Consider the following 26998-nt stretch of genomic DNA (forward strand, 5'->3'; position numbering starts at 1 on the left):
CGCGGGTCTTCGCGATGAATTTTTCCGCGGCACGCACCGGCGAGCACGGGATTTAATGGTGGGTACATTGCTCCACGGACATAAATTCCCGCGATCAAAGTGCATCGCGTCGTATCGAGGCGAACTTTAAGGATTTTATGTGATTAAGTTCTTCGCCGTCACTATCCCCACCTTTTATTCGCTCAGCTCCCGGCTGCTTCTAACTATTTTCGTTCGTTGAACGCAATCTTTTCCTCCGCTGCAGGACCCTTCCCTCCTCCCTTCGTCCCGCGCTCCCTTCGCGTGACTTTTTCTTCGTCTACGATTCTTGCGCATCTTCCTGCATCGATTGCACTCCCTCCACTGCCTCTGGGGCGCACGCCGCCTCTTCCTTTCCCGATTCGGTCGGATGCGACGCGTTGGGTACCAGCGCTTTATCGAGTTCGACTCGGGCGCGGACGACAAATCGTCCAAGTTTTAAGTATTTTCAAAAAGAATCCATCCTAGGAAAATATCCCCGTCGCGCGTCTCCGGCAACGGCACGGCACGGCGCGCTCAGTACCGGCGGAACGAGAGGGATCGAGAGAGAGAGAAAGAGAGAGAGACCCGGCCATAAAATACGTGTGCATGGATGCATTTACCAAGTCCCCAGATCCGTGGCGGCCGGAGAAATACGGGGGATGAGGGATGAGAACGCAGCGGCGTGCGGACGGCAGTAGGCGGGAGCGGGAGGACAGAAAGGGAATGCTGGGCCACTCTCGCGTAGCCAAGAGTCGCTAGTTGCTACCAGTTGTTTTCCCGTGGGACAAATTTATCACGCTGCGTCTCTCGCGCGGCGAGTTTGAGAGGCCAAAATCAAAAGTCGCATCAGCGCGACACTTGGTATCGATATCCCCGAATCGCCGTCGTTTCAGCTCCCGCGGGTACGTCCCCCAATTAACGCCAATCGCCCGAAATTCCACTCCACTCGACTTGGCGCGACCCACTTCGCGCAGGAATCTTGACCAAGTTTCTCGTATTCGGAATATCGGAGGATTCCAACCGCGAACGAAGCTCCCACTGTGAATAATGACAAAAGTACCGCACAACGAGCGCCGTTGTTGAAGAGAGTTGACATTACCTTCTTCTTTCTAATGCGCTCATTTTAGGCGATATTTTTGTAAACGCATATTTTTGGGAAGGAACAAATTGTAAAAATAACATGTGAAAGAATGTGAGAAAACGGTTCAAACACAAGTAATTTCGAAATGTCAAACGCTTTGTTATTTCAGAATAAATCGGTTCTTCGTAATTTAAAACTCCTTTCATTATACGCAAAACTAACTTCGCAATAATTGATTTTTAAAAACTGTACATTCAACTAACACAATGTAATAAAATGTCATTTGTGTATCTGGAGAAGTTTTCAATTAGCTAACAATATCGATCGCGGAAGATGAAACAGATAAGATCTCGCGTCTTGCCTCTCGTCTTTCGTTTGTTAAGAACCACGATTGTTTTCATTCCGAACGTGAAATGTATGTATTCCCACTCCGAGTCTCGTGTTATACAGAAAACAAACGAAGAGATATACTTCTATAAAGTATTATATAAATTTTTGAAATTATTTCTTACGCTGTTCTTTCTGTAAAAAAAACGTAAAATAAATCGTAAGCAGGTAGAGCTACTACGTACACTTGAAATCAGCAACGTGTACTTCATATATTATTTAAAGAGCTAAGTCACCTCTGTGAAGTTGGCACCTCATGTCTCAAAAAATATTTTTTTTTTCAGTTCTCAATGCACCCTGAAGAGTTCTAGAGTTCCTTATCAATTTAAAAAATAGTTCTGGCGAATTAACCTAAAAAAAGTTAAATTTGAAACTTGGGGATGCTAACTTCACACAAAATGAAATCTCGAAATCAGCGATAACACTAAAAGTATTGGAAATATTTAATTTTGCCATTAGGATTTCCTTTAGAACTCTTGAGGGGCTACCCAGAACTCCCAATAGAACTGCTGGAACTGTTAAAAAATTTTCCTCCTTCGGGACTTGGAAATTTTTCGGACCCAAGTATGAAAAATCACGAGAACTTTTTATTCGTTGGTCGTAGCTAAGTCCTCTATTATGAGATAGGCTTCTAATATGAGAAAGCAGGTTTTCAACATCCACATTTAATAGCAAATCTTTATTCACAACGATTACACGACAATAAATTTTCCACTAAAGAAATTTCACTCCAGGGCAATAAATTCACGACGATACCAATAGATGATGTCTATTAATTTAGCAAAAACGTTGCTATCTCGAATTAGGAGCTCATAATAGAGGACTTTCCTCTAACGTTTAAGCACACATAATGCAATAACGTATATGTTAAATGAAACAATACTACACGTTTAGTTAGCTTTTCAGAATACATTTCTCTAGAAAGGCTGGTAGAAATCACGAGTGGAATCGAAATCGAAAACGTAAACGGATTCCTATAAAGAATGAATCGATGCTACTCCGTAATCTCGACGGTACGACATGCCGAGGTTGCGGGAAACGTAGGCGAGCCTGTAATTTTCTCGCCTCCGGGCCACGACGCGTTTCGTGGATAATTTTCATTCGACTACGAGTCATCGGGGGCCCCGAATCGCCCGGCGTCGCGGTCGAAAATTGCGCTAATCCCTTTAAAGCGACCCCCGCCCGCACCCCGGGAAGTGTGATCGGCCGGCGAGGCGTAAGTAACACAACAGGTAGGTAGAACGGCAGAGGCCACCGGCGGCGGCGTGCACGAGGAGGAGCGAGGAGGAGGGAACGGCTGGAAGAACAAAAGCAGCAGCAGCAGAGCCACAGGCTCCACAGGTGCTCTCGTGAGTGGGTTTCCGTCCGTTTGGATAACCGCAGACCAGTCGCCAAGGCGTTAGAGCAAACACCGACCGAGGCGAACTTTCTAACGCCATACTGCCGTCGCCGGTGAATCCCGTCTCCCCATTCCAGTTCCCTTAAAACTACGATCTTCGGTCCGCTCTACCTGCCAACTCGTGTAAAACTGCCTGTAATCTGGAAACGCAGCCTTTCCGAGAAGTTTCTATATCTATAATGCGTCCCGTTGGAAATCGTACGAGTTGAAGAGCCAACGGAATGGCTGTTAATTTAGGAAGATGCGTCTCGAGATGCAAGTTGAAATATTTTATCTAAGGCATGCGCTTTCTATGAGATAACCGAAGGGGAAACCGCTGAGGGCATTGTGGTGTACAGATTTGCAGCATTACTGGGCATTACTGGGCATTTTTTGGCATTAGGCCTTGCTGGGGCATTATAAAGATATAATAAAATAAGATAAAAAATAAAACAAGATAAAATAAGATAATAAGATAAAGTAATGCCCAATGGGCATTAGTGGGCATTGGTGTACAAGATTTTGGTCAGCGGTTTCCCCCTCGGAGATAACACTACCAGGCGTCACCGGGAAGACTAGATCTCGAAGTGATTATTCTTATAGTTAAACAGGAGTACATAGAATTTTATCGCGCATCAGTATTTATATTAACGAAAGTATTCTCTCTCCTTGGTACTAAAATGTGCCTTGACGTGCGTCCGTAAATTCGCCGATTTTCACCCCGTCGACTCTGAGCATGGTTTTAAGTATCTTCCTCACCCCGCGTCGTGTTTACTGCGCGACGGCCATTAGCAGGGATTGCTTGGTAGCAAGTCCTCGCGACATGACGTATAATGCAGAGTTTATCTTTACATCACACGCGAGAGCGTTACATCGAGGAAAGCAAATTGAATAATAAATAATTGTCACGTGCACAGGGATAATGAGCTGTTATTACGAATTTTTCCATTCAAGTGTATTTAAATTAATTTCACGACTTTGTAAAATTCCAAATTGTCAATTGTAAACTTTTATGTGATTTATAATTTTGTCAAAGTACCATGCTCTTTAAATTGCATTACAACGAAAAATATAAAATAAAAACAAGTTTGTGGAAATTAATGACATTCGTCTAGTTTATCTAATTTCTCTGAGAAATATCCTTCGCAATACTTTTCTTGAGACGTAGTATAATATCATAAAATTGATATATGTGAATATATGGATAAATATTTGAACGCATTGCATTTTTTTCTAAAACTTCTGATGCATTTTTATAAGTTTGTTCGCGCGCGAGTATTATTCAATTGTGTGGCACGTGGCATTCTCTATTACTTGATTTTACAATTCATCCAGAAATCAACGTCACGCATACTATTTATTGTAGAAGGAAGTGACAACAGGCTCCATCGAAGCGCAGCTTCACGATGGAGCAGCGTTCAAGCAAGAAAAGAGAACGAAGATCGTTTTACGAGCTCCGATGAACATGGATCAACAATTGGAAGACGATGGCCGTCTCAATGAGCGACTATAAACCGACTTTATTGGGGTTGGGGGAGGAGAAGGCAAGAGGGAAGAGAAGAGAGTGCAAAGAAGAATATCTACCCAAGAAAATGCGAATGCGTCTCTCGTGTAACGGCACCTGCGACACTCTTTCTACCGGGTGTATCTCGGAACGACGCGGCCGAACAATGCCGGACCGCGAATCTGTGATTTACAGCGCGCTGCCCCAACGCGAATGTAAACAGATACCGGCGCGAGAGGGCCGGCACGATATATAAATCGTGAAATGTCGTAAGTTTCGGGACCAAAATGGTAATGGCAGTCGCGCAATTCGGCGACGGCCCGCGCGCTACGAATTACGTGCGCGAGTACGATAACGTTTGTCAATTTCGGTGCGAATTTTTCGCAAAGTTTCGCGTGCGGCATAACAGCAGTAGGGCACCATTCACCGCGACGGCAATGATATACAGGGGAATTTTCTAACTGGAGTAAACTCGCGCGGCATCGTCGATCGCTGTGATCAATAAGCTAACAATATCTGGGATACCGAATCGCGCTAGCGATACGTTAAACTCTATTGATCGTTTATTTTATTAGAAAATTGAACTGTGCCGAGTTACCATTTATGATGACCCTTGAATTATTAATCACAAATTGAAGCCTAATCCACAATGTGCTCTTTGCATATCTACACTGAGACAAATTTTCATCGGATAACCCAATTGATATAGTAATAATCAAGCTTTTTAGTCGACATTAACCGGCCAGTGTTTTAATATTTTATTTTTTTATACAGAAAATTATATTTTTAATACAGAAAATTGATATTAAATATAGACCCAAAGAGCATATTGTAGATCAGACTTCAGAGTCAAAGGATGAAAAGTTGTCGAGTCCAGTAAAATTTCCTAACTTTGCGAGAAGAAAGATGAGTGAACGCAACGTCGACTGTTGATACAATCAAGTTAATTGAAGAATATCGTACCAATTATTCATTTCTGGATATAAATCTTATAGCGGATATAAATCTTGGGCGAATTTTCTCTCTGTCAAAAGAATGAATCCACCTACAAAAATCGCGGGTAATCGATTCGCGGAATGAAATACTTTTGTATTTACCCCGTGGATCGCGACTCCGAGGAGTTTTAAATTCGGTGAATTTACTATCGTCAGTGACGCGGTTGGCGTCGTCAGGCGCGCAGCGCTCGCACGCACGGCGCGAACGTCACGTTACTTTACATTCCTTGTCGATTTTTATGACGTGGCCACGCGTTGTAAAAATCAATAAGGGAGATTCGCATGCGACAGAGAGGAGCGTAGGAGCGATAGGTTTCTCGGTGACGGCCGTGCAGCGCGGCGTTCTGTCTATTACTATTTTGTTATATTATTGCCGATAAAATATCCGCGGAAAACAAGGCGTACGCCAGGTTTTTACGGCGCGGAACGGCGCGCGCTTATTTACGCCGAAGTAAATTCCGCGCGCTGCCGCTTCGTTCGAGATCTTTAATTGAGGGCCGGACGCGCGAGCCAGTACGAAAGCATTTCTCGCCATTAATACCCGCGGGCACGCGGCTCGTAAGGAAATGCGTAAATTCATCCGCGATCGTTCCCGCGAGCCGCGCGCACCGGCCGTTATGCAAATTCTTCTCAGCGCGGGCATAAAACCTGGCTAAACTAGGGTCAAATTCGCCGCCTCGAGAGGAGCCACGCACACGCGCGTATCGCACTCTCGCCGCTCGCCGCCTGCAGATAAATAACGAACGGCCACGTCCCGTAAACGTCAATCTCCGTAAAAAAATGCAGCTTGTCGACCGAGGGGGTTGCCGCAACGACCGGCAACATTTCGGCAAGCGGCGATCACCGAGTATTTACGGCGGTAGAGGTGGAGTAAGGCCCCGAGTGCCATGGCGACAATAGTCGCGACAATGCAACCTGTCTCCCCGGCACTCGCGAGGATGTGACACGTTCGAGAGCCGGCGCGTTGTTCCGCGGCGCGCCGCGATAAGCAGTGTGTCGTATGCGGAGGCACGGACTCGGTGACACTTGAGACTTCAGGGTGACTGAGTCAAGGCTCCCGACACTTTCGAAATCCCACCGCTAAGACCTGTCGAAAGACGGAAGAAAGACGGCTCGTAATTCGCGATGCGAATTTGGAAATTGCAATTGAAAGCGGCGACCGAAAGCCCGACATTTTCATACTATTTTCACACTTTTAAGGATAATTTACACCTACTTAAAAGTAGAAATTTCCGACACTATTAGTTTTAAAGTGGGAGTAAATTTTGTACTTGCAGTTCGACATCTTTCACTGTCTTAGGTCCTACTATATAATAGAATTAAAGGTTCAACACAGGGCCAAAATTTCGACTCGGGAATTTGTTTTTTTTTTAAGTCAATTTACCACGAGATCGTCTTCGACTTCCGACTCTTACTTATTGAGACAAAGTGATCGCGAGATCGTACAGAAATAACAGAAATCAAACGATCGTTTCTCGTCGTAATGTTAAAAATCGACGACAAGCCCGCACGACTTTCTTGGTCTACGATCAGCAGAGTTTCATGGCCCGCTTTGCGCATCGCTTAGTCACGATAAAACGGCAAGAGAAAATACGAGAAAAAAGAATGGGCGAAGGAAACGGGAGGAGCACGAGCAGGTAAGTATCGAATCGCGATTGGAGCGGCGCCAATTCCTCCCGTGGGATACGTGGATTTGAAATTCAACGCGCGATGATAGGTTCACCCCCTCGCACATTTTCGGCCGCGTCCGACCCGCTAAACTAGTTCGACCCTATAATATACGCGAGGGCCAAGGTATATATCCCAGTTCGCTAACCCAGAGACCAGTGAGCACTGGCACCCTTTCAAGTTTGGCAGGTTCGGCATCCTTTTAATTTAAATTACGCCAATCGGGGTAGGTATATCTGTTTCTAATATCATTAACACCGGAATAAGACGGTGGACAACGAACCTACGGGCTCGTAATTTACGAAAGGGAAATGGAAGGTCGTTTCTACGTCTGCTCACTCCAGCCTGGTAATTTCTGTCAATTCGCGTATACACGGAGAGAAAACAAAATTGAATCCCTTCTACAAAGCATCCAAATCTCAAGTTAGTTTCATCACATAATATCGTAATCTTGTTGAAACTGTTGCAATAGCACGGGATTCTTCACACAGATGCAAGTGAGTCAGCATTGAGAAAAGTCTTAAAAAAGCGAAACGTTACATCATACCCAGTTCCTGGAGGGATCGCGATAAGTCCGATCGATCCGGCGCCATTTTTCTCGAGAAGACGCACAGCCGGAGGAAATCGCAGACAACCCCGCGGGGCACGGATGTTTGTTTCCACTACCACTGAACGCGAGCGTCGCCCGCGGGTCGACAAACGGAAGCAGATTGATGCGCAATGGGGCGATGACGCGTTAATCGCGAATTCCTTTGGAAATCGTCCCCTCGATGTCGAGTCTAGCGTCGGCTTTTGTATAACCGGGGGGGCCTAGCACAGTCAGATGAAGGGCAAGCGAGAGAATCGCCGTTGACTCGGAAATATCGCGGAGGGTTTCGCTTTTGACGAGGCTTCGCGAGGCGTAAGGGCCATCGCTGCGCGCACGAACGTGGATCGCGAGGGTGTTCGTTGCTTCTTCCGGCAGTCCTGGACAAAACTCATCGGCGGCACAATACGCGCAACAATACACACAAATATGCCATACATCACTTAATAGAGTTTCGTGCACGCTTGGAAAGTCGCACATACTCCATTTGGATCTAAGCGCGGAACGAGTAACTTAATGACTGCGCGATGTGTATTCCGTAGTAAATTTGCTAGTTTATATACACGTACATAATCTACGTGAATATGAAATATCCCGAGTCGAAATTTTTGCCCTATGTATTAAACCTTTGATTCTATTATATAGTAGGACCCAAGACTGTAAAAGAGGTCCAGCTGCAAGTACAAAATTTACTCCCACTTTAAAACTGATAGTGAAATTTCTACTTTTGCCAATTTAGCATTAAAGTAGGTCCTTTTAAGTAGGAGATTCAAGGGAGAAGTAAAAAAATATAATGTCATCAAAGTAGGTGTATAGATCAGCTAAGTAGGTGTAAATTATCCTTAAAAGTGTCAAAATAGTATCAAAATTTCGACTCGGAATATTACAGTAACATATGGTAATTATATATGTTACAACAGGTCGCAAAGTAATGCGTAACCTTAAAAAGTGCAACAAACGCATGTAAGCTCAAGCGGTCCAAGCTACACAGAAGCAACAACGAAGCTATGAAGACGATATTCCGTAGTGTACTTGGAAAACATAGTCACTTTTATGGAATATTGCAAGATTTAAAAGATTCCCAACTTTTCTTATTCCAAAGTCGCTACGTCAGTGATATCGCACTACGTGAAACATGCAGTTGCATGTAGCAATTGCGAAATGATAATATTAAAGTGACTAAATAATTTCGTATATACGAAATAAGAAGCGTTTATTGTTTGGTCCCTTTAACGCTTCCACTTTTCAATCGGCGTCCCTGTACAACTTGCTCCAACCTCGTCTCTCGTATTTTCGGCGCTTGAACAATATGCTCAATTGCGTTAATGCATTCATACAATTTTCCTATGCAACTTGAGTTAAATAGCAAGTCGGGCGATATTTCCGCGTCGTAAATGTCGTGCATTTCGCGCGAACCATTAACAACTAGCTGATTGCGCGGAAAGTAAAGTGATTGCCAAAATTTGGGAGGAAGATGCGCGCGAGGACCAAACGGCTCGAGAAGAAAGAAACGGATCTATCCCTTTAATCTAGCCTTGGGTCGTGTGTCGTCTAGCCATGAGCGAATTCTCGCTCTCTTCTCGTCCCCTCAGCAGTCGCCGGTTCGAAATGGGGCGAGGGGGAGACGGTTGCTTTTGCGTCCCGATTAGAATGGATTTCATCGTCGCGACTTCAAGTACGCTCCACCGCGGGAATGTAGCGGAACGAAACCGGAGGCGATAAATCTGCGCGCGCGACATTGGTTCCGCGGCTTCCTCCTCGCAAATGCGAGAGAATGCGAAAGCGTTCGCGGGGGCGGTCGAGAGACGCGTCTGATTATCGACATATCCGTTCGCCTTAACGCACTTATTCGGAAATTCTAAAGGTCAGCTAAAATAAAACCGCATTCGCGCGAGAGAGAGCTACGATAAATTCGCCAAGATATCGCCACGCACGAGGAGAACCGGTGAATTTCCGCGTTATTTCCCTCCTCTGGCCGTGAAGAGAATTCTCTTCGAGTATTGCGTCCGACTTTTTCCCGGGAGTCGCCAAGCCGGTGCTCCCGGATGAAATCTTGCACATTCCCATTTACGTGACTCCCGCCCCTTCCCCTCCTGTTAACCAAGACACGAGCGACTCGCGGATCCTTCGCGCGATCGACAAGTCGGACTTCTTCGCAGGCAAAGGAAAAAGAAGCGTTACGGGGACAGCGAGAGACAGGCAGCGCGGGCTCGTACACTGACCTTATAACGAACATGTGTGTCCCGTGGTCCCTGGATGGACAGTCATTGGGTCTCACACGGGGTGGCTCGTAGTACTCAGACGACGAAGCTTCGGGTACGTATCCACGCACGCACGCGACGTCCTCGAACGATCTTGATGCGGTTACCTCGCGACGGTTACGCGTGCGAAATACACGCGTGCGTGCGCCGCGCCGTCGTGCGATCCTCGTGGCGTCCGGTGTCGCGATTGTCACCAAAAACTGAACCGATTCGCACGATCCCGCGGTACCTCACAATTTTCCAAGCAGTCTCCCTCGAGATTCACGCCAGCGTAACTTTCTCCTCGTCTTCCTCCACCTACTCTTCTTCCTTCTTCTTTCTCTTCCTTTGGGGCACCGTTTACGCGCGCGATCGCCTTTTTCGCGCCGCGAATTGCCGACAAAACAAACCGCCGCGTCTCGTGGAGCAACTACCGGAAGTATCCGAGGAAGTCAACGGTGGAAGACAGTGATGACAATGACGACAACGATGACGAGAACGTGAACGACGGCGACGACGACGGTGTCTCGTGGCGGTGGTCGATAGCGCGGCGCTCTACTGACGTCGCGACGCCTCGTCGTGTCGTGGCCCGCGGCTCCCGCCCGCCCACCCCCCGTGGCGCCCCACGACGCCCTCACTCACTCCGGAACAACCCGGAAACTGACGAACCACCGCCCCCGCCCCCGCAAACTACCCTTATTTCGTGCCCCCACTTGCAACGTTGCCACCACCACCGCCGCCGCCGTCGCCGCCACCGTTGTCGACGTCGACGTCGACGTCGCCGCCACCACCACCACCGCCACCACCGTCGCCGCCGCCGCCGCCGCCACCCGAAGGACGATTTCGACTCCTGCACGCAGAGGAGACATCCACCCACGATGTCTCTTTCTCCTTCCTCTTGTCTGCTTCTTCCTCTCCTGGTATCCTCGACATTTCAGAATGACTTCGATTCGATCGCGCCTGACGCTGAAGGGTGAGACGGACTTCCGGCAGCGGCATTCCAGAGTCGCGACTTCGTTACGCTATAAAGCCTCGCATCATGCGCGATAACGAGTTCGAGCGAGAGTACGGGTTGCCTCGTCTTGCCGTTAATACAATCGATTGTTGCGTTCATTGGATTCGTAAAAATGTAACGTGGAAATGCAATCTTCCTATACACGAGTGATTCAGTCGGTTTCATTGTTACCCAGCGGGTATTCGATAAGTGTCCATTGAGAGTTAAATTTAGACCAGATTTACGACCGTGAGTCATACGTAAGATTTCACGATCCTGGACATCCTTTCCCAAGCGCGTCTTATTGAAATAAAACTGCTAGCGATATCGTCACTGAATGTATGCGGCGTCATGTGCGAGAGATATTAATAGATCCCATCATATAACTTCGTGTTAATGAGAGGCGAGATTTCAAATTACATTTCCCGCACAAAATGTCATGACATAACCGGATTTATTGTTTCCCCTAACATTGTAGGAGTAATAACAGCTTCGCGGAATAAAGCCATAAAGTCAAAGGGACGTGGCGGAAAGCGCTTTGTTGGCCCTTCGCGGCTGCGTTACTTCGGAGACGTTTCTTTGTTACGTGCGTGTAAACCGTACGCGAGAGAGTGCGGAACGAAGAAGAAAAGACCATCGAAGAGGTACGGAGGCGTGAAAGAGAGGGAAAATCCCGCGGGCAGTCGGCCGACCACGTGGGTGCAGTCCCTGTTATCCCCCGCGTGGCCACGCGCCAAATAACTCACTTGGCACGCGTAAACAATTACTCCGAAACTCATATTATCGTGCTACATTACGCGTACATATCTCACGCGTGTGTCTCCGCGGGGCGTGCGTTTAAAGTGTTGTCTTGCGGCTTTACAACTCGCGCGATCGTCCAACACTCGGGGTCTCTCGCGTCCCGTAGCGGAAAGCTGGAGACCTTTGCTGCACCCGAGTTCAAATTTTGGTACTATGTTGACACTTTTGAGGATAATTTACACCTACTTAGCCGATCTATACACCTACGTAGACCAGCAATAACCTACTTTGATGATATTATATTTTTTTACTCCTCCTTTAATTCTAAAAATTTACTTTAGCTCCTAACAATTATGTCATTTTTTACTGTTGCGTGCAACAGTAATTCGTTATGGATTGTTAAGAATTTTGTCATTGAAAATAATATTCGTTGAATTATACGAAACTACAGATTAAATCATTTTGAAACTTGTATTACGTAATCGTTCATTCTTCCCGGTTAACATCCCTTCTATGCCTGCGGCTCGCTACGGCGGGTGCTCCACATTCGCAAATCGATTTGGGCAATCGCCAAACTCGATTGCCGATATCGAGGGTCAAGACCCGCGATCGCAAGACGGGCGCAATGAACGTTTAAGGTACATTCGCTAAGTTTAACACAAGCATTTGGCTGAGCCGGTCTTTGTTCCACGTACAGAAATCTCACCGCGGCATTCCTCAACGTACGTTTATCCGTAGATACGTACGGACCTCTGGCACAAAGTTCACAGAAGTCGGTCAAAAGAATGCAGACCACGTGCCCTGCACACGCGCGCATCAAGAAGAAAGTTATTTACGATGGTACCTGCACGCGAATAGCGCTTTTGATTGACGTCTTTAATTCGAGAGCACGAATGGTAGAAACAACGCGTAACGCCAGCGATATAATTTGTTTAATCATTGTCTCGTTACTACGTTTGACAAAACGGCTCTTAAATTACTACGCCGCACACGTGCGCAGGGTTATATTTTTTAATTATTTTACATATTTAGCCTACACACGTATAACGACTTGAATAAAGGGTGAACACTATGTGCGTATATGCATGCGCGAAAGAAAATACGAAATATGAGTATGTAGAGATTTAACTATTATACATTAAGGGCCGGTTTCCCTAGCCTCTTGGTGAGCAAACTAATAGTTAAATTATATGTCTATCTTTGTCTAATTTGAGAAACAAAGAGACACATATGATTTGACTATTAATTAACTTATCAAGAGATTGAAACAACCCGTCTTAAATAAGATACGAGTAAATAATAATGAAATATATATAGAAAATGGCATTCCTATTCAGCGGATGATTTAGTCGATAAACTGGATCGCCAAGGACCACACACGACGCAAGCTCGCACCTTTGATCGAAATTGTACGTTACGTTCTTTAAAATAAATGCATACAATCGCCATGAATGATTTACGAGTTTATCGATGCGCTCGAATGCTGATTAAACTCCGAGGAATCCCGAAGCGCCGAACGGGCTAACATCGATCTAACTGCCTCGTGTTCGTGAACACGACTAAAAGGGGAAAAACTTATAACAAGACGTCATATAATACGAAGAATAGAGGCGTGTATCATAAACGAATAAACGACTTTGTAACAAACACAACCGGTGCAGCTCCTCAAATAAAACCTTCTACCGGCAAGTGTCTTGATCTTGTTAAAGCGACATAGACGTCAGTTATAGGTTTCCTTTAGTGCCGCTTTATAAAAGCCGGAACGCGAAGAAAGGTTTAAAAGATTTTCAGGTAAAGCCCGAAACACCGAAACGTCAGCTTCGGAACAAAGTTTCTACAAGTTCTTCCCTTGAGAAGTCTCGTCTGTTTTCCGAGTACGAATTATTCAGAATTATTCATACGCTTTGCTGTGCATAAGTCATTGACAATATTCAGTGGCGAAGAAGAAGAGATACTTAATATAAAAAAAAGTATTAATAAACTCTATGAATTATTTATCTCAAATTGTATAATGAAAGTCAGATATAGAAGCAGTAAAAGTAGTATATCTATAATGTATATACATTTATATGTCTCTAGGTGTACGCTTTCAAAATAGAATTTGTTATATTTTCACGATCGCCCCTATCCACTTAAACTCTATTCCTCTATTAAACCAGATTAGTTTTGCGTGATAAATATCGCGCGATATATCCAAGAGCTCGAGAAAACCTCTCCGTCTACTTTTTTTTATTGTCCGCTCTATTGTGATCAGTATTCTATTTTTGGCCGCCAAATTCTAATTTCGCGAGGGCGCCAGCTGGGAACAAAAACTACGAAGAAAAGCGTAGGCGGGCAGCTCATTCGTTTCCCTCATCGCATCTTGTCTCCTCCTGCTCTTCCTTGAAGATTTAGGCTGTGCGTATGAATAACGACGGGAAAGAAATGAAGCCTGGCAGCCACCGTTCTTTGAATTTTACGTGGGATACCGATTTGTTGATACACGGTGCTTTTAGGAGTCAGAAATTCATATGGCGTGGCTTATTCAGCGAAATTCTTAACGGCCACCGTGCTACTATTTTTCTGGACCACACGTTCGTTTCAACACCCGCATTATTTGCCTTTGGCATTCTAACGTTTATTAATTTAAAAAATTAGGGGACAAAAGATGTACGTCGCATTCTTATGTTTTTACAAGTTACAATTAATTACATTCAGAATTTGTACCTAGATACCTATACATGTGACGGAAACGCACAATAAAAATGCGTCGTGAAATCGTCATCTATAAAACTTCTAATCTGTATATGTTTACTAACGTAACACAATGGATATTACAGGACAGTAGCAATACATGAAATCACGTAACTGACATAGATAAATTATTTCTCGATATACGTTCCAATCTTATTTGTACCGCCCAATGTCCAGCTGCTGTGACCTTTCTCAAGTGACCTCTGACCTTCAGCGTTGCTGAAAGACCACCGAGATTCGACCAATTTCACGAATCGCCAGCGACAGACGGCGGACACTGGTGCTACCCCGCAGACGGTATTCCTATCGCGATACTCCCATCATCGACTCGACAATGCAAAGGTTATCGACAATGGCGTACAGCCAGAAATAGCAGACGGTGCATTGTGTTTAGCGGTGTATAGAATATACGGACAGTGGATGGTGGTTTTAAAAGCAGGGAGGTCAGCAGGTGGCAACTCTGATAGTGATGAAGGAGTAAATATTCGCGACTTTCACATACACGTGAAAGATCTTCACGAGGGGTAAACCGCTGAGGGCAATGTGGTGTACAGATTTACGGCATTACTGGGCATTACTAGGCATTTTTGGGGCATTAGGCCTTGCTGGGGCATTATAAAAATAAAATGAGATAATAAGATTAAGTAATGCCCACTGGGCATTAGTGGGCATTGGTGTACAAGATTTTCGTAAGCGGTTTCCCCCTCGAATCTTCATTAGCATCGTGTCGTGATTCCAGTCTCAAAAAAATTTTGGGAGTTTAAGCAATTTGATTATAATCAAATAGAATTAAGCCCATTTTTTTCATTAGCGTGACATTTTTGCATCGCCGCCGTTTTTCAAAGAATTATAATCGCGGTATGTGATTGCGATGATAAATATTTCGCGTGGTGCGAAATTATCAATTTTAATAATAAAAAGCATACTACACTCGAAGAAATCGCGTAGATCTACTTTAATGAAAATATCAGAGATGTTAGAGAAGGAAACACATACATATATGCATCGCTACGCGCGGAGGATTTACGTCAGACGAGAAATTCTTCCCAGATAAATCGACGCGGTTTCATTTCTAACGTTAAGATAATATAATACTGCAAGCCAATGCTTATATTATACAGCAGTGCCGCATTAACGTAAATTCCTGTATGTTGCAAATTAAATCAAAGTGCACAAGAGTATATTTTGTAAAATTAATATTTTGTAATAAAATTAATAAGAAAATGTGCAATCCATAAGAGTTAACATTCGCGAAATCTTCTTTGTACGTTCGTGGCGCGCTTGCACTTTTATACCTTCGCGATCTTAAACTACGCTGTTTACGCTACTCCAAAGTTGCATATGCTGGTGCAATCGCACTCGGCTTTACGCTAAGTCGCAGTAAGCATAGCGTGCGGAAACTCACCTAAGCAGTAAGACGTACAGAAAAGCCGACATCCTGTATCGGTTTATCACGTGGTCGAGCATACTCTCACAGAAATTTGTATAATTCCCTGAACACACGATGGTATTCCCGCGGGAATAAACTCGCTGCGACACACGACGCGTTTTCACTCCCGGGAACATACGTCGCGTCGGGAGGAGCTTGAAAGCTCGCTGAGAAAGTCGGGGAAGACGTAGTTGGTGACGATAGTCGATGCGGGTAAGGGGACATCTCGAAGGGATCTTAACGTTTTATCTCGTCCGCGATAGGGGGAAGGATCTCCGTTGTACACAAAACGAGGGAGGATGGGGGTGCGCCAGCGGCCCCGCGCAACCCTTACGCTCTTACGCCCACACTTATGAATCAGTGGATGAATGAATCGACTTTGCCCCACTTTCCGGCGCGTGGGTGTAACGTATCAGCCGGCTAGTCTGACATTTTCACGCGGTGGCGGCGACCACCCTCGCCGGCAACGGCAGCAGCGGCGGCGGTAGCAGCGGTGGTAGCAGCAGCACCAGCGGCAGCAGCAGCAGCAGCAGCAGCCCGGCGACGACGTGGGCGTTGCTGACTCTATATCTACCCACGTAAGTAGACGGCAGTCTGGGACGCGACCACGCAAAAATCTATTTCTACGACCGTCCCGTTTCGGCGGAAAAACAAAATCGTCGAATCGCCGCCGTGACCGAGCCGCACCGTTCACCACCGTATCGCGCCTTACGTATACGCTCATTCGTTATACTCTCTAAATGTCAATCAGTGGATTATCACTGAGAAATAGTCACTGAAAATATATTTATACACGGAGAGAATTTTCTCTTCAAACTCACCCTGAAAATCATGTAATCGTGGGACAGCATGGCATTTCGAAGAACTTTATCAAAGTTTTTTGAAATTTTGCTTAAAATGTACACTAAATATAATTACTAGTAAAATTACAAATTTCAAAAAACTCTCCTGAAATTCTTCAAAATGCCGCGTTGTCCCACGCTTACACGATTTTCAGGATAAATCTTAAGAGACAATTCTCCCCGTGCAAGTGTAAATCAGTAACTATTCACTGTTTTCAGTGAAAATCCACCGATTAACTTTTAGAGACGTTCATCACATCAGGCGTTATGCGACGCGCGGGGATTCTTCGGTATCTTCGTCGATCGCGAGCGACATTCACCGTGTCGCGAGTTATACATGTGATATTTGCATTCGACTCGATATGTATACGTCGCGTCGAGTGAAATTGCGATGAACTCGACGGAGCAGCGAAACAAATAGCGTCGTTCGAGTCGCACAAGTAGATTCGTTTTCGCGTTACGACAAAATATTTGGTCACGAGCGAATTTTTAATTTATGTAACTGACGCGCGTGGAGTTTATGCTACTTTTTAACGCTGTTTCGGGCAAAGGGTTCCGATCGCGACTTTCTTGCGCCGAGCTTCTTGCGTATTCTCGTTGCGGATACTCGACAAATCCGTCAGTGTCTCAACCTACGCGCACTATCGACATCCACGATGATCCGTGACGTGTGTCGGGCAGAATTTAGAGACCGCGGCTAATTTCCCGTCCTGTTTTCATGCTGCCGGGGGAAGCTATCGACTAACTCGAGAAAAGTCGCCGTAGTGCATCGCGAGATGCGGTCCGATTAGCGTTGTAGTGGTGAGCGTGGCACTGAATGACGTCAACGGTGTCCCTGTATCCCAAGCTCCCATTAACTTCGACCGAGCGCCGAAAAATATAAAAGGAAATTTCACGAGCAAGATACCGCGCGCTACACTCGCTCCCTCCCCGTCCGCAATTAATCCGCCCGCTTCTCGTTAATGCTTCCTTCACCGATACTGGCATTTTCACAATGGCCTTTTAACCTTGGACCGTGGCAAATGTCGCTGATCGATATCATTTTCGTCGACGCATTTTCATCGTCGTACGCGCGAGACGTAAAGTGACAATACTGAAACGCGGAGCGATTTCGACAGCGTCATCGCAACGCGAAAATCAATACGCGATGCAAAAACGATCTTGAAAGTTGCTTGACAGTTGTTGGAACAGAGCCGATATTCGTTGTTGAACATTCACGTTCCGCAAGTTGATTACGTAATTATTATATCAACGACATACAATTATAGTAACGAGTAGTAAATAAAGTCTAATGTCGCACCCAAGCACCGAACATGTCGCGGGCATGTACCTCGGCGGTTTAAACGACACTCTCGAGGCACCACTAACGTCGTCTTCGTAAAGGAATCAGCCACGTGCGACGAGGAATTACCGTTTCATTATACGGACGGCAAAGAGAGGTATAGGAGCAACGAGAGAAGGTATAGTGTTGAGGCAGGCTCGAGCGTAGTAAGCATAAAATAAACTTGGGGACGCATGGGGTTCTACGTCTGCCTCACGCACGTACAGCGCGAGAGGCATGTAGCTGCAAATAATAACAGTGATTGTACAGCTCGCTTCAAATGCCACTTTAAGAACCGACCATTTTCGGACAAGCGTCAAATCTTTCACGTTTGCTTGGCAGAAAAAGATATTTCAATGGAACGTATATTTCACAGAAGAAAAAATTAATTGCGACAGAACAGAACTGTGTTTTCAAAATAGTTTTACTATTTTTATGATAATGCAACAACGCGACGTACATCCTTTATTCGTTTTTGTCCGATACATGATTAAATAATTCACGGTTATTAAAAACCATTTAAATTCGATCGACTTTTATTCTTTTGTGTAAAGAGTTTTGCACGGATCAATTGCACTTTCTGCGGAGGATTATCAAAGTCGATATTAAATTATACTTAATATCTTCTTTCTAATTTTTTTTTAAATTTAATTGACGGCTGATCGTTTTTCGTGGCAAAGTGCGGCAAACAAAGTCGCGCCACTGTACTTGGAAGACCCTGTACGACGTCGTGACGCGAATGCAATGCAACGGCGTCATTTTCAAGGCGATTACACCACGGCGTTTCTAACCCTTGTATTCCAGATGGAATGTCAAGTGCGAACTTTACAAATGAACGATCGCGGTAGAAAAGCAAACAATAGCCGGAAAATGCTTCAACTTTGCACTCGACTCTAAACGCCGCAAACTCGCTATCTGGTGGAAACGGACGTCAATGTCGAAGCTATTCATCGCGAACTACAGAGATGAAAGACTCTTTATGTGCAAATTAGCAATAAAAGGAGAATGCAATCTGTCATCGCGATATGCAACGACCGTCGAATCTCGAGACGGCGGCCGTCAACGCAACGCGAAAAACAGAAAAACACCGCGAGAAGATAAACGTGTCGAATGCCTCCTCGCACTCCAATTCGCAAACTTATCCGCGATCGCGGTGCATCGCGCGAGAAGTCTTTGTTTAGGCAAATGACGGCACAAAAGAAGTCCAGCCGAGCGCAGCATCTATCGTCGATTAAAGCTACACTGGGCTATCTCGCGTATAAGCGAGCGGATAATAAAGCAGAAGCTGGGCTCTATCGGTCGTTGCGGCTTGGCGGAATATTCGGATTATTTATGCTCGAAATCGGACACGCGAAAGTCCGCGGGGGGGGGGGGAGGAAGAGGGGTGATATTACCGCGGTACGTAGGCGGTATAGCGCGACGCACGATCCTACGTCCGCCACCCATTCCACGACATATACGTATATATGTACGTTAGAACGTGTCCAAAGAAAAAGGGGCTTCCACGTTCCTGGATATCGTGCCATTCTCTTCGATGGCCATACATAACGGCACCCCCTTTCTCAACGAGCTCGCTGTCTCATTCTACGACGCGAGCTCGTTCATTCAGAACGCTAAATCAATGAGCGTTATTTTTGGCGCAGACCGGCGTCTGCCTGCGGCCGTACGCACGTATAACAGCTCTTACGCAAAGATTTCACGTATTCGAGCTCGCGTCGATGCTCTAGGTGACGTATCGAATACGTCAGCGGTTCTTTTGACTTAGAGACGTATCGTTGACGCTTACGACGGAAAAAAATCCAAGTCAGCGGTATAAATAGTATTCCTTAACGTTTCTTTCCGTGAAACGCGCTAATGAACTCATGGATTCGCCGTGATTTAAATCGCAGCAAATAAAGCACTTTGTTGACGTTCGAATAATAAATTTGCGTGTCAATAAATATGTATGAATAGGCTATAACAGATTAACAGATACAAAGATTTAAGAAACAAAGATAAAAATAATTATTCGTCACTAGCGAGTTCTTCTTTTGGTAAATTTATTGGAATATTCTATGTAACTATGAAATATTTCCTGTCTTTCTAGTTTACTTGTAATAGGCTTGTTAAAAAAATTGTTTAATATACTTTCTTGCACTAGTTGATATAATCTAATTCTAAAAATTCATGTAATAAATAATTCTGGAGATAAATTTATGCAGAAAAGCCAGATACAATTTTCTCAAATTTTATTAAAAGGAGTTTCACAAAAAGAGAAAAAATAGCACGCCTGAATAATAGCAATTTTTTACTTTGTTCTATAAATCTTTAGCCTATCCATTTTAATGCAGTGGATCTATGAAATGTTTACTTCAGAAAAAGAGTTTCACCCTTCTTTTCTCATATACTTCAAATATACATTTAATATACATGTCTAATACGATTTTCACAGATCCATTACTTCACGTCAAAATAAAAGTTGAAGCATCACTCACCGATACGTCGCGCAGCAGCGGAGTCGTCGGCTCTGTTGACACTATTGCACTATAAAACGAAGATCTGTGTTACCGCACATTCATAAAATAATTAATATCACAAAGAATAATTATTGCGCGAAATAAAATTTTTCGACACTCACATTTAGTGAAATAATTATATAAGTTATTAAAGTTTCATATCGAGACACACAAGTTATATAATAGTCAAGTAGTATCTTCAAGTTTAATCGTAAATTTTAATCACACGATAAAAATAATAAATCACGTAATAAAACACACCACTGTTCCACCGTCATCTCATTTCTCCCGTGGTTTTCTCTCTCTTCCTCACTGGTTCCTTCTTCATAGCACTCGCACATCACTCGCGAAACTAATGACCGGCCTTATTCATATTAATAGTTAAACTGTATTTCTTTAATCATACAACGCGCGTTTCACTATATTACATGTAGATTATTGTTCATAAAATTGTTAATGAAATCGCGATTGAATTCTGTTGCGGCACTTGTCGCGGTTGCATTTCGAAAAATATTACGACGATATACGGAGCGAATGATAATGAACCACGTGTATAGAATACGACAAGTTGATCACTGTTCGTAAAATTGTTCATGAAATCGCGACTGAATTTTGTTGCGGCACTGGTCGCGTTTCGAAAAATACTACGATATACGGAGCGGCGCACACCGTTACCTGCCTGCTCGACTCTCACCGAGCGAATGATAATGAACTGCGTATAGAATACGAGCGTTGATCCATAAAAACGATAAAAACGCGCGGCGGTTAAACGTTACGAATTGTAAATAACACGTCACCCCATACCCCGCGCGACTGTGTATATGCGAGGGTAGTTAGTCTCAAGGTGAGAGCCGAACAAACAGGTAGTGGAGCGGTCCGCTCCACGAGTCCTCGCATTGTTTTCCGAAATACGGCCGCGACGAATGCTAGTAGACTTCGATCGCGATTATCTTACAAACTACCAGCTTTAATAAAATACATACCGTGTACAATTAAAGTCGCACGAGTGAATTCTATCGTTTCGTGGATCACCGCAGTACTTCTCGAAACATGATCGCATGTATTAACAGATTTCAATCGCGATTATTACTTACGAACAATTACAGATTATCAACTCGCAACATAATGAAATACGTGTCGTACGATTAAGTACGTGAAGTGTCACATAATCATATTCTATTAGTACGGTACAGTCAAAATTAATTCTGCTTTCGCGAGTGAGTGTTTGTGTGCTTGCAACAAGAGGAGAAGAAGGCGACAGCGGAGCAATCGAGTAGTGTGAGTACGATATTATTTTTATTACATTATTAAAACTTATACACGCGGAGATAACTACTTAAACAATCAAAAAATGTACTATATTTACAAGACTGAAAGTACACGGAGTTTTCTTTTAAAATTTAATCTGAAAATCAAGTAATCGTGGGACAACGCGGCATTTCGAAGAATTTTATAAGTTTTATTTTAATTTACTAGTAAAATGTATGGTACAATTTCAAAAAATTCGGTAAAAATGCCACGTTTACATGATTTTCAGGATAAATTTCAAGGGAAAATTCTCTCCGTGTAGACAGAGTTAAATCATAATACTTTATGATATTTAATATACAATAAAACTGACGTAGATGATGCATCTATTTTTAATACTTGGTATCGCAATTGATATTTTAGAAAAATAATTTTATAAAATCTTCAAAATGTTGCTTTTCAATTTCACCCGAGACGTACAATCCGAGATGTTCGCAAAGTTTCAAGACGCGACGACTAACAAGCGGAGGCGTATCTTCATTTCGCAATTGAACTCTATTGTTCTATCGAAGCCGATTTCTATTCAAACCGACTTACATCCCTCGATACATACGAGAGAGGGTGTGTACCGCCTTATTCATCTGCATCATTCGACACGAAATAGAATCCTCCGGCGATTTATTTGCAATTCTTCTCATCCGCGAATACCGTAATCGCCAGAAGCAACCATAGATTTAGTAGAACGGAGCAATATGATAAAGATGAGGAAGATTTTGCGCTAGCGTTTAAAAGCCGACAGGTGGAATTTTCAATTCTCCAAAAGACCGGTTCTCCGCTTCTCTGAGGCGCGCACAGAGTTTCGTTATTTGTTTATGGCGCAATGATTTGCTTCGATATCACGTATTCGCGCGATTCCTTTTCCAATTAAATGTCGGCGTGTCGGCACGAGAAAGAGAAACAGAGACGAGATGGCGCAAATTAACGCGTCGTAAAATCCTTTGACGTTAATAATGACATTATTACGTCGACTCGTTCGAAGAGTTTCGAGGACGTTCGGCGCATTGGAAAGAGCGAGCGCTCGTCCAGAAATCAGTACCCACGTCTTGTACCACCGCACAGGGGTCCGTTCGCTAAACGATTATCGGCGAACGTCGCCGTATGCAAGTCCGTGTCAAATTACGATCTCACTCGCCTCGGTTGCAACGACTTTAACCCTTTTGCCGCGCGACGATCCGCGCATACACCGCTGAATATTTTATAGCCGCCGCTGGTATTTCTTTATTTGCCTTGTTGGGATTGTTAAGCGTGCACAATTCAATGCAGTCGATTCTCGAAGCGAACATTAACACCGAGTACCAGGAGATACAATTAGCATCGCTATCGATGCGGGTAATTAAATTAACGCGTCGTGATTTGATAGTGTTCTTTCCTTTTTGGTGACGCGTGATTGATGTCAAGGCAATTTGCTATCTTCGACTTTCCGCTCTTACGCCTGACCACACAAGAAGCCGCGCAGCAGTTGCTTTACGTAAAATAGACGATATCGTAACTACGGAAAAATGAGCTTGCACGCTGGATCAGCTCCAAAGATGCATGTATTATCTCGAGTTCAGTTTGGTCTCGCGATAAACGCTTCTTTACTGTGGGAAATTTCGAAGACTTTGGAATGTGGAAGCTAAACATTATTTGCACCGTAACCCAATATAAAAATATCATTGAAAAAAATATTTTCCTGTAAAAAAAAATATATATCTGTAGACGAAATCTCTGTCAAATGTTACTCTCGCGACGAACACTTCCTTGCGAGTGGATTAAGATGTCGAGCCGACTGTTGGATCTCTCAATTCCTAGCCGCCTAATTTGCCTATCCTCCGAAGGATCGAGCCCGGAATCAAATTAGCGGAAAACGATAAAGCGGCAAGACGGGGAGCCTTTGTAGGGTGATGTCGCGGCGCGGCCGTGAAACCGGTTGCGTGGAACGTGCGCAACGCACGCGCGTGAACGTGCGCTGGCGTACGCGCGGTCGTCATGCCGGCGCACACGTGTGCACGCGTACGTGCGCGCGTGTCTCTGTGTATGGGAACCCGTTGACAGTGAGGTGAGCGATGGCTCGTCAAGCCAGCCGCCGCTGACAGCTGATGACAGGCGCACGCACACGTCCGAGACCACACACAATAGGCGTGCGCGAGCACGCCTTCGCAACTACGCAACGATAGTACGGGCAGCGTTTCTTTTCGGACGGTGCCCACCGATTCATATGGTAATCGCGCGGGGCCCGGTGCGCTATCTCGCCTTTATTAAGTGCACCGCGTCTCTGACCCATTTCGCTTGTCAGTCCGGCTCCAGGAATCTCTGAGTCACCCGATCCACGTACCACGCGACTAATGCGCTCCTCCGTCCTGCTGAATCTTACGCGTGTTTCTCCCTTGCCACCTTCCTTGTCCTCGAAAGTCGACGCCCGGCGATGACCGAGGCACACGGAGGGGAACTCGAGAGAACTTCTACTCTCTATCCGGACATCCGGATTACTTTGAGCGTTCGCTCGAAAAAATTTGACGAAGGTCTGAAGAGAGCGTGTCTTATTTTCTTCAAAAAAAGAAACGCTTTTCAAACGCTATAATTTATGGCATCTAATGACGCCTTAAAATTAATAATAACAATGATCGTTCAGTAGGATTTAATTATTAACGCTACACCGAGAAGAAAATTAATCCGCGATCGTTAGAGATTTTTACGACTTTAACATTCTGCTAGCCCGATTGTTTTTTTCTCCACTCTCCTTACCGCGAAAATAATAAACCAATGGTCCGTAGAAAATCGGCCAGCGTTATAAATTCCAGTACTGTTTGTTCAGTAAAATGTCATACGTTATGCTTCGTATAACGAATGGCGATAGTTTCATAGAGAAATATCATGGGTTTAACGACATAGATTCCAGAAATTCAAAGCACTTGACAAATATTTCAGCGGCATTGCGCGAATCCGCGGAAGCTTACGCGAGACGTAATACGAACTCCCACGACATTCCTAAATGAGAAATCTGACCTACTGTACAAAACGGTCAACACACACGCGACATTTTCCGTAACAGAGAAACGCGTCACGTTTCAATCGACAATTGACCTTTAAAAAAGACGATGATAAACTAGATAGTATTTCGCAATGCCGCAACGTTTAATACATGTGCGAGAGAGAATCATCTCTTTACATATCTTTTTTTATATCAATATTAATTTTAATCTTTCTGAAAAAGATATGCCGAATTATAGAAGGCATATGTACCGGTCATTATTGTGCACGCAGCCTTGTGCGTACTGTGCACAGTTTGCTGAATTCAATATTTCGTAATAAAATGTATCACGTAATAAGCAGCAACGGTATTATCGATTCAATAGCGCCGCCTTAATTAAATGTCGCAAACATCATTGCGCAATCGTACGTAGGTCGTTCTTGGTGCTATTATCGCAAATTCCGATGCGGCACGAGTTCAAAGTTCCGCGACGTCGGTGACAACGGAGATTCCCCGGCATTAATTCCCGCTCTGTCTTTGTCATCTCGTACCAATATTCCCGAATCGCTAATCATCGAACTTGTCACGCGGTTCCGTTGCCGGCAACGGATTAGCCGTGGTTATTCGCTCGGAATGGGGTGGAACGAAGAGAGCCGCCCGACAGAAAAGACCAAGTCGAGGGAGGGAGGGGCGGGGAGGGGGAGGACGGGTTGTCATAAATTTAAGCAACAATTAACATTCGGAGTTAAGGCCTGTGGGAACGGGCCATTAGCCACACGTATCTGTATCGCCGTGAGCGAGCGGAGAGAAGCGCCGTCCGACACGAGGAGTCCGCTCAGGCCGTCGCGAAAAGGATTCACGCGCCGCGTGAGCGCGCCGCGCCGATGCGAATAGGATAGGGGACGAGGAAAAATGAAAAGGAGCGCGATGCATCGCGCCGGGGTCGCAGGTTAAACTGTTCTCTCAACGGCATGCCTGATTTATTAATCACCCGGTGCCGCAGGCTACCTACGTTATTATCCTCTCTCGCCTGCCACTTCGTTTCTCTTTCCTCGAATGGGAGCTGTCCGCTGATCTTTAGTTCGCCGCTCCTGTCACCGAGATCGGTTATTACGTCCACTAATGTATTACGTATTGCATTCCACGAGAATTACCCGTCGCCGACTGATGTGTAATTGGTGGTCGATTCGGATAAGCTAACTTTACAAATATCATAATTTTAGAGTTAAAAGAAACAAAATATCAACGCGACGTCCCGATAGTGTTGATAAATTATAGATCGCATTCAAACAAATTGAGTGTCTCAGTTCTGTACCCATATAGCAATCACGCGTATCTAGAGAGATAATGTGTCTTTGTAGCGACATGCCTAACTGGGCCTAATGGGATTTGACCACATGCCATACGCCGACTAGATGCTATAGAATACACTTGAAAAGGGCCAAAACTCATGGTCGAAACGTTGTGTTACATTAATGGAAACTCTCCTGTAGCCAGTTGTGTCGGATTATTCAATCTAATTGTTAATCACTGGCGATTTAATATTCTAAAATTTGTTTAAATTGAGTGGTCTCCAGTGGATTCTTACATGATCACGTTCAGTAGACACCTCCGCATTTCGACGACGAAAAACGAATCCGTCATCCGCTTCAGTCGCCCGCCTCCAAATATACGCGTATCGATTATCGGATCGAAGCTGGCGCGACGAATTCCGTATATATTGATGATGCGAGATATTAAATTCGGAAACGGAACCGACAGTGTTGGCTGGGGTGGTAGAAGGGTCTCCTTCGTCGACAGAGAGCTCCCTAATAGAGACGTCGATAACAGTTCCGGCCGTTAATGCGGCGTTCTACGCGTGTGCGACCGTATCTCGTTGCCATCGGCCGCTACTCTTTTCGCGCCGAGGAATTCATTTCAATTACGAGCTCGGCTGCCGGCTGCTGCTCGTCTCGACAGATCTGATATCGATACGCGTATCAGCGGCGCGAAATCTGCGACGCGTCCCTTTCAGGGAACCCGTGCTATCTTCTTATTTTTTATTTCTTGGGGCTATTCTAAAAGTTAGACTTCGCCTTTTTATATCGTTTGCGAAAGTGAGATACAAAATTGCCGAAACAATCGACACTTCTGACCCGCTCGAACGCAAAACCGCGAATATCAAGATTAATTTCGAAGTAATCCTTGTTCGAATCGTAACTTTCGAACGCCAAGCGGAAATCGATTGGATACGAGTTATGGCGCCCTACGACGACGCACGTTAAGGGATTAATCTGTTGAGCGTGACGTGACGGACATCAATTTATGGTGTTCGCCGCAATATTTGGTTTGGCGGATTTGCGATGC

At 44.8% G+C, this 26998-nt stretch overlaps 1 protein-coding gene across 2 annotated transcripts in view; it reads right to left on the reverse strand.

Annotated features, from left to right (window-relative positions):
* Nucleotides 1-26998, reverse strand: part of LOC105568015 (fibroblast growth factor 18-like) — a 130125-nt gene that overhangs the window by 101512 nt on the left and 1615 nt on the right. Inside the window, exon 1 of one of the 2 annotated variants that reach the window (XM_012023356.1) lies at nucleotides 9822-10283. The exons of the other annotated variant lie outside the window; for it this stretch is intronic. Coding sequence (XP_011878746.1) covers nucleotides 9822-9835 — 14 coding nt within the window. The 5' untranslated portion in view covers nucleotides 9836-10283. Of the gene's footprint in view, nucleotides 1-9821; nucleotides 10284-26998 lie in introns of those variants that run through there. 2 annotated transcript variants of the gene reach the window in all.

This window comes from Vollenhovia emeryi, unplaced genomic scaffold (genome assembly GCF_000949405.1).
Source record: "Vollenhovia emeryi isolate VEMERY1.0 unplaced genomic scaffold, V.emery_V1.0 DF939132.1, whole genome shotgun sequence".
In the NCBI taxonomy this organism is placed as follows: domain Eukaryota; kingdom Metazoa; phylum Arthropoda; class Insecta; order Hymenoptera; family Formicidae; genus Vollenhovia; species Vollenhovia emeryi.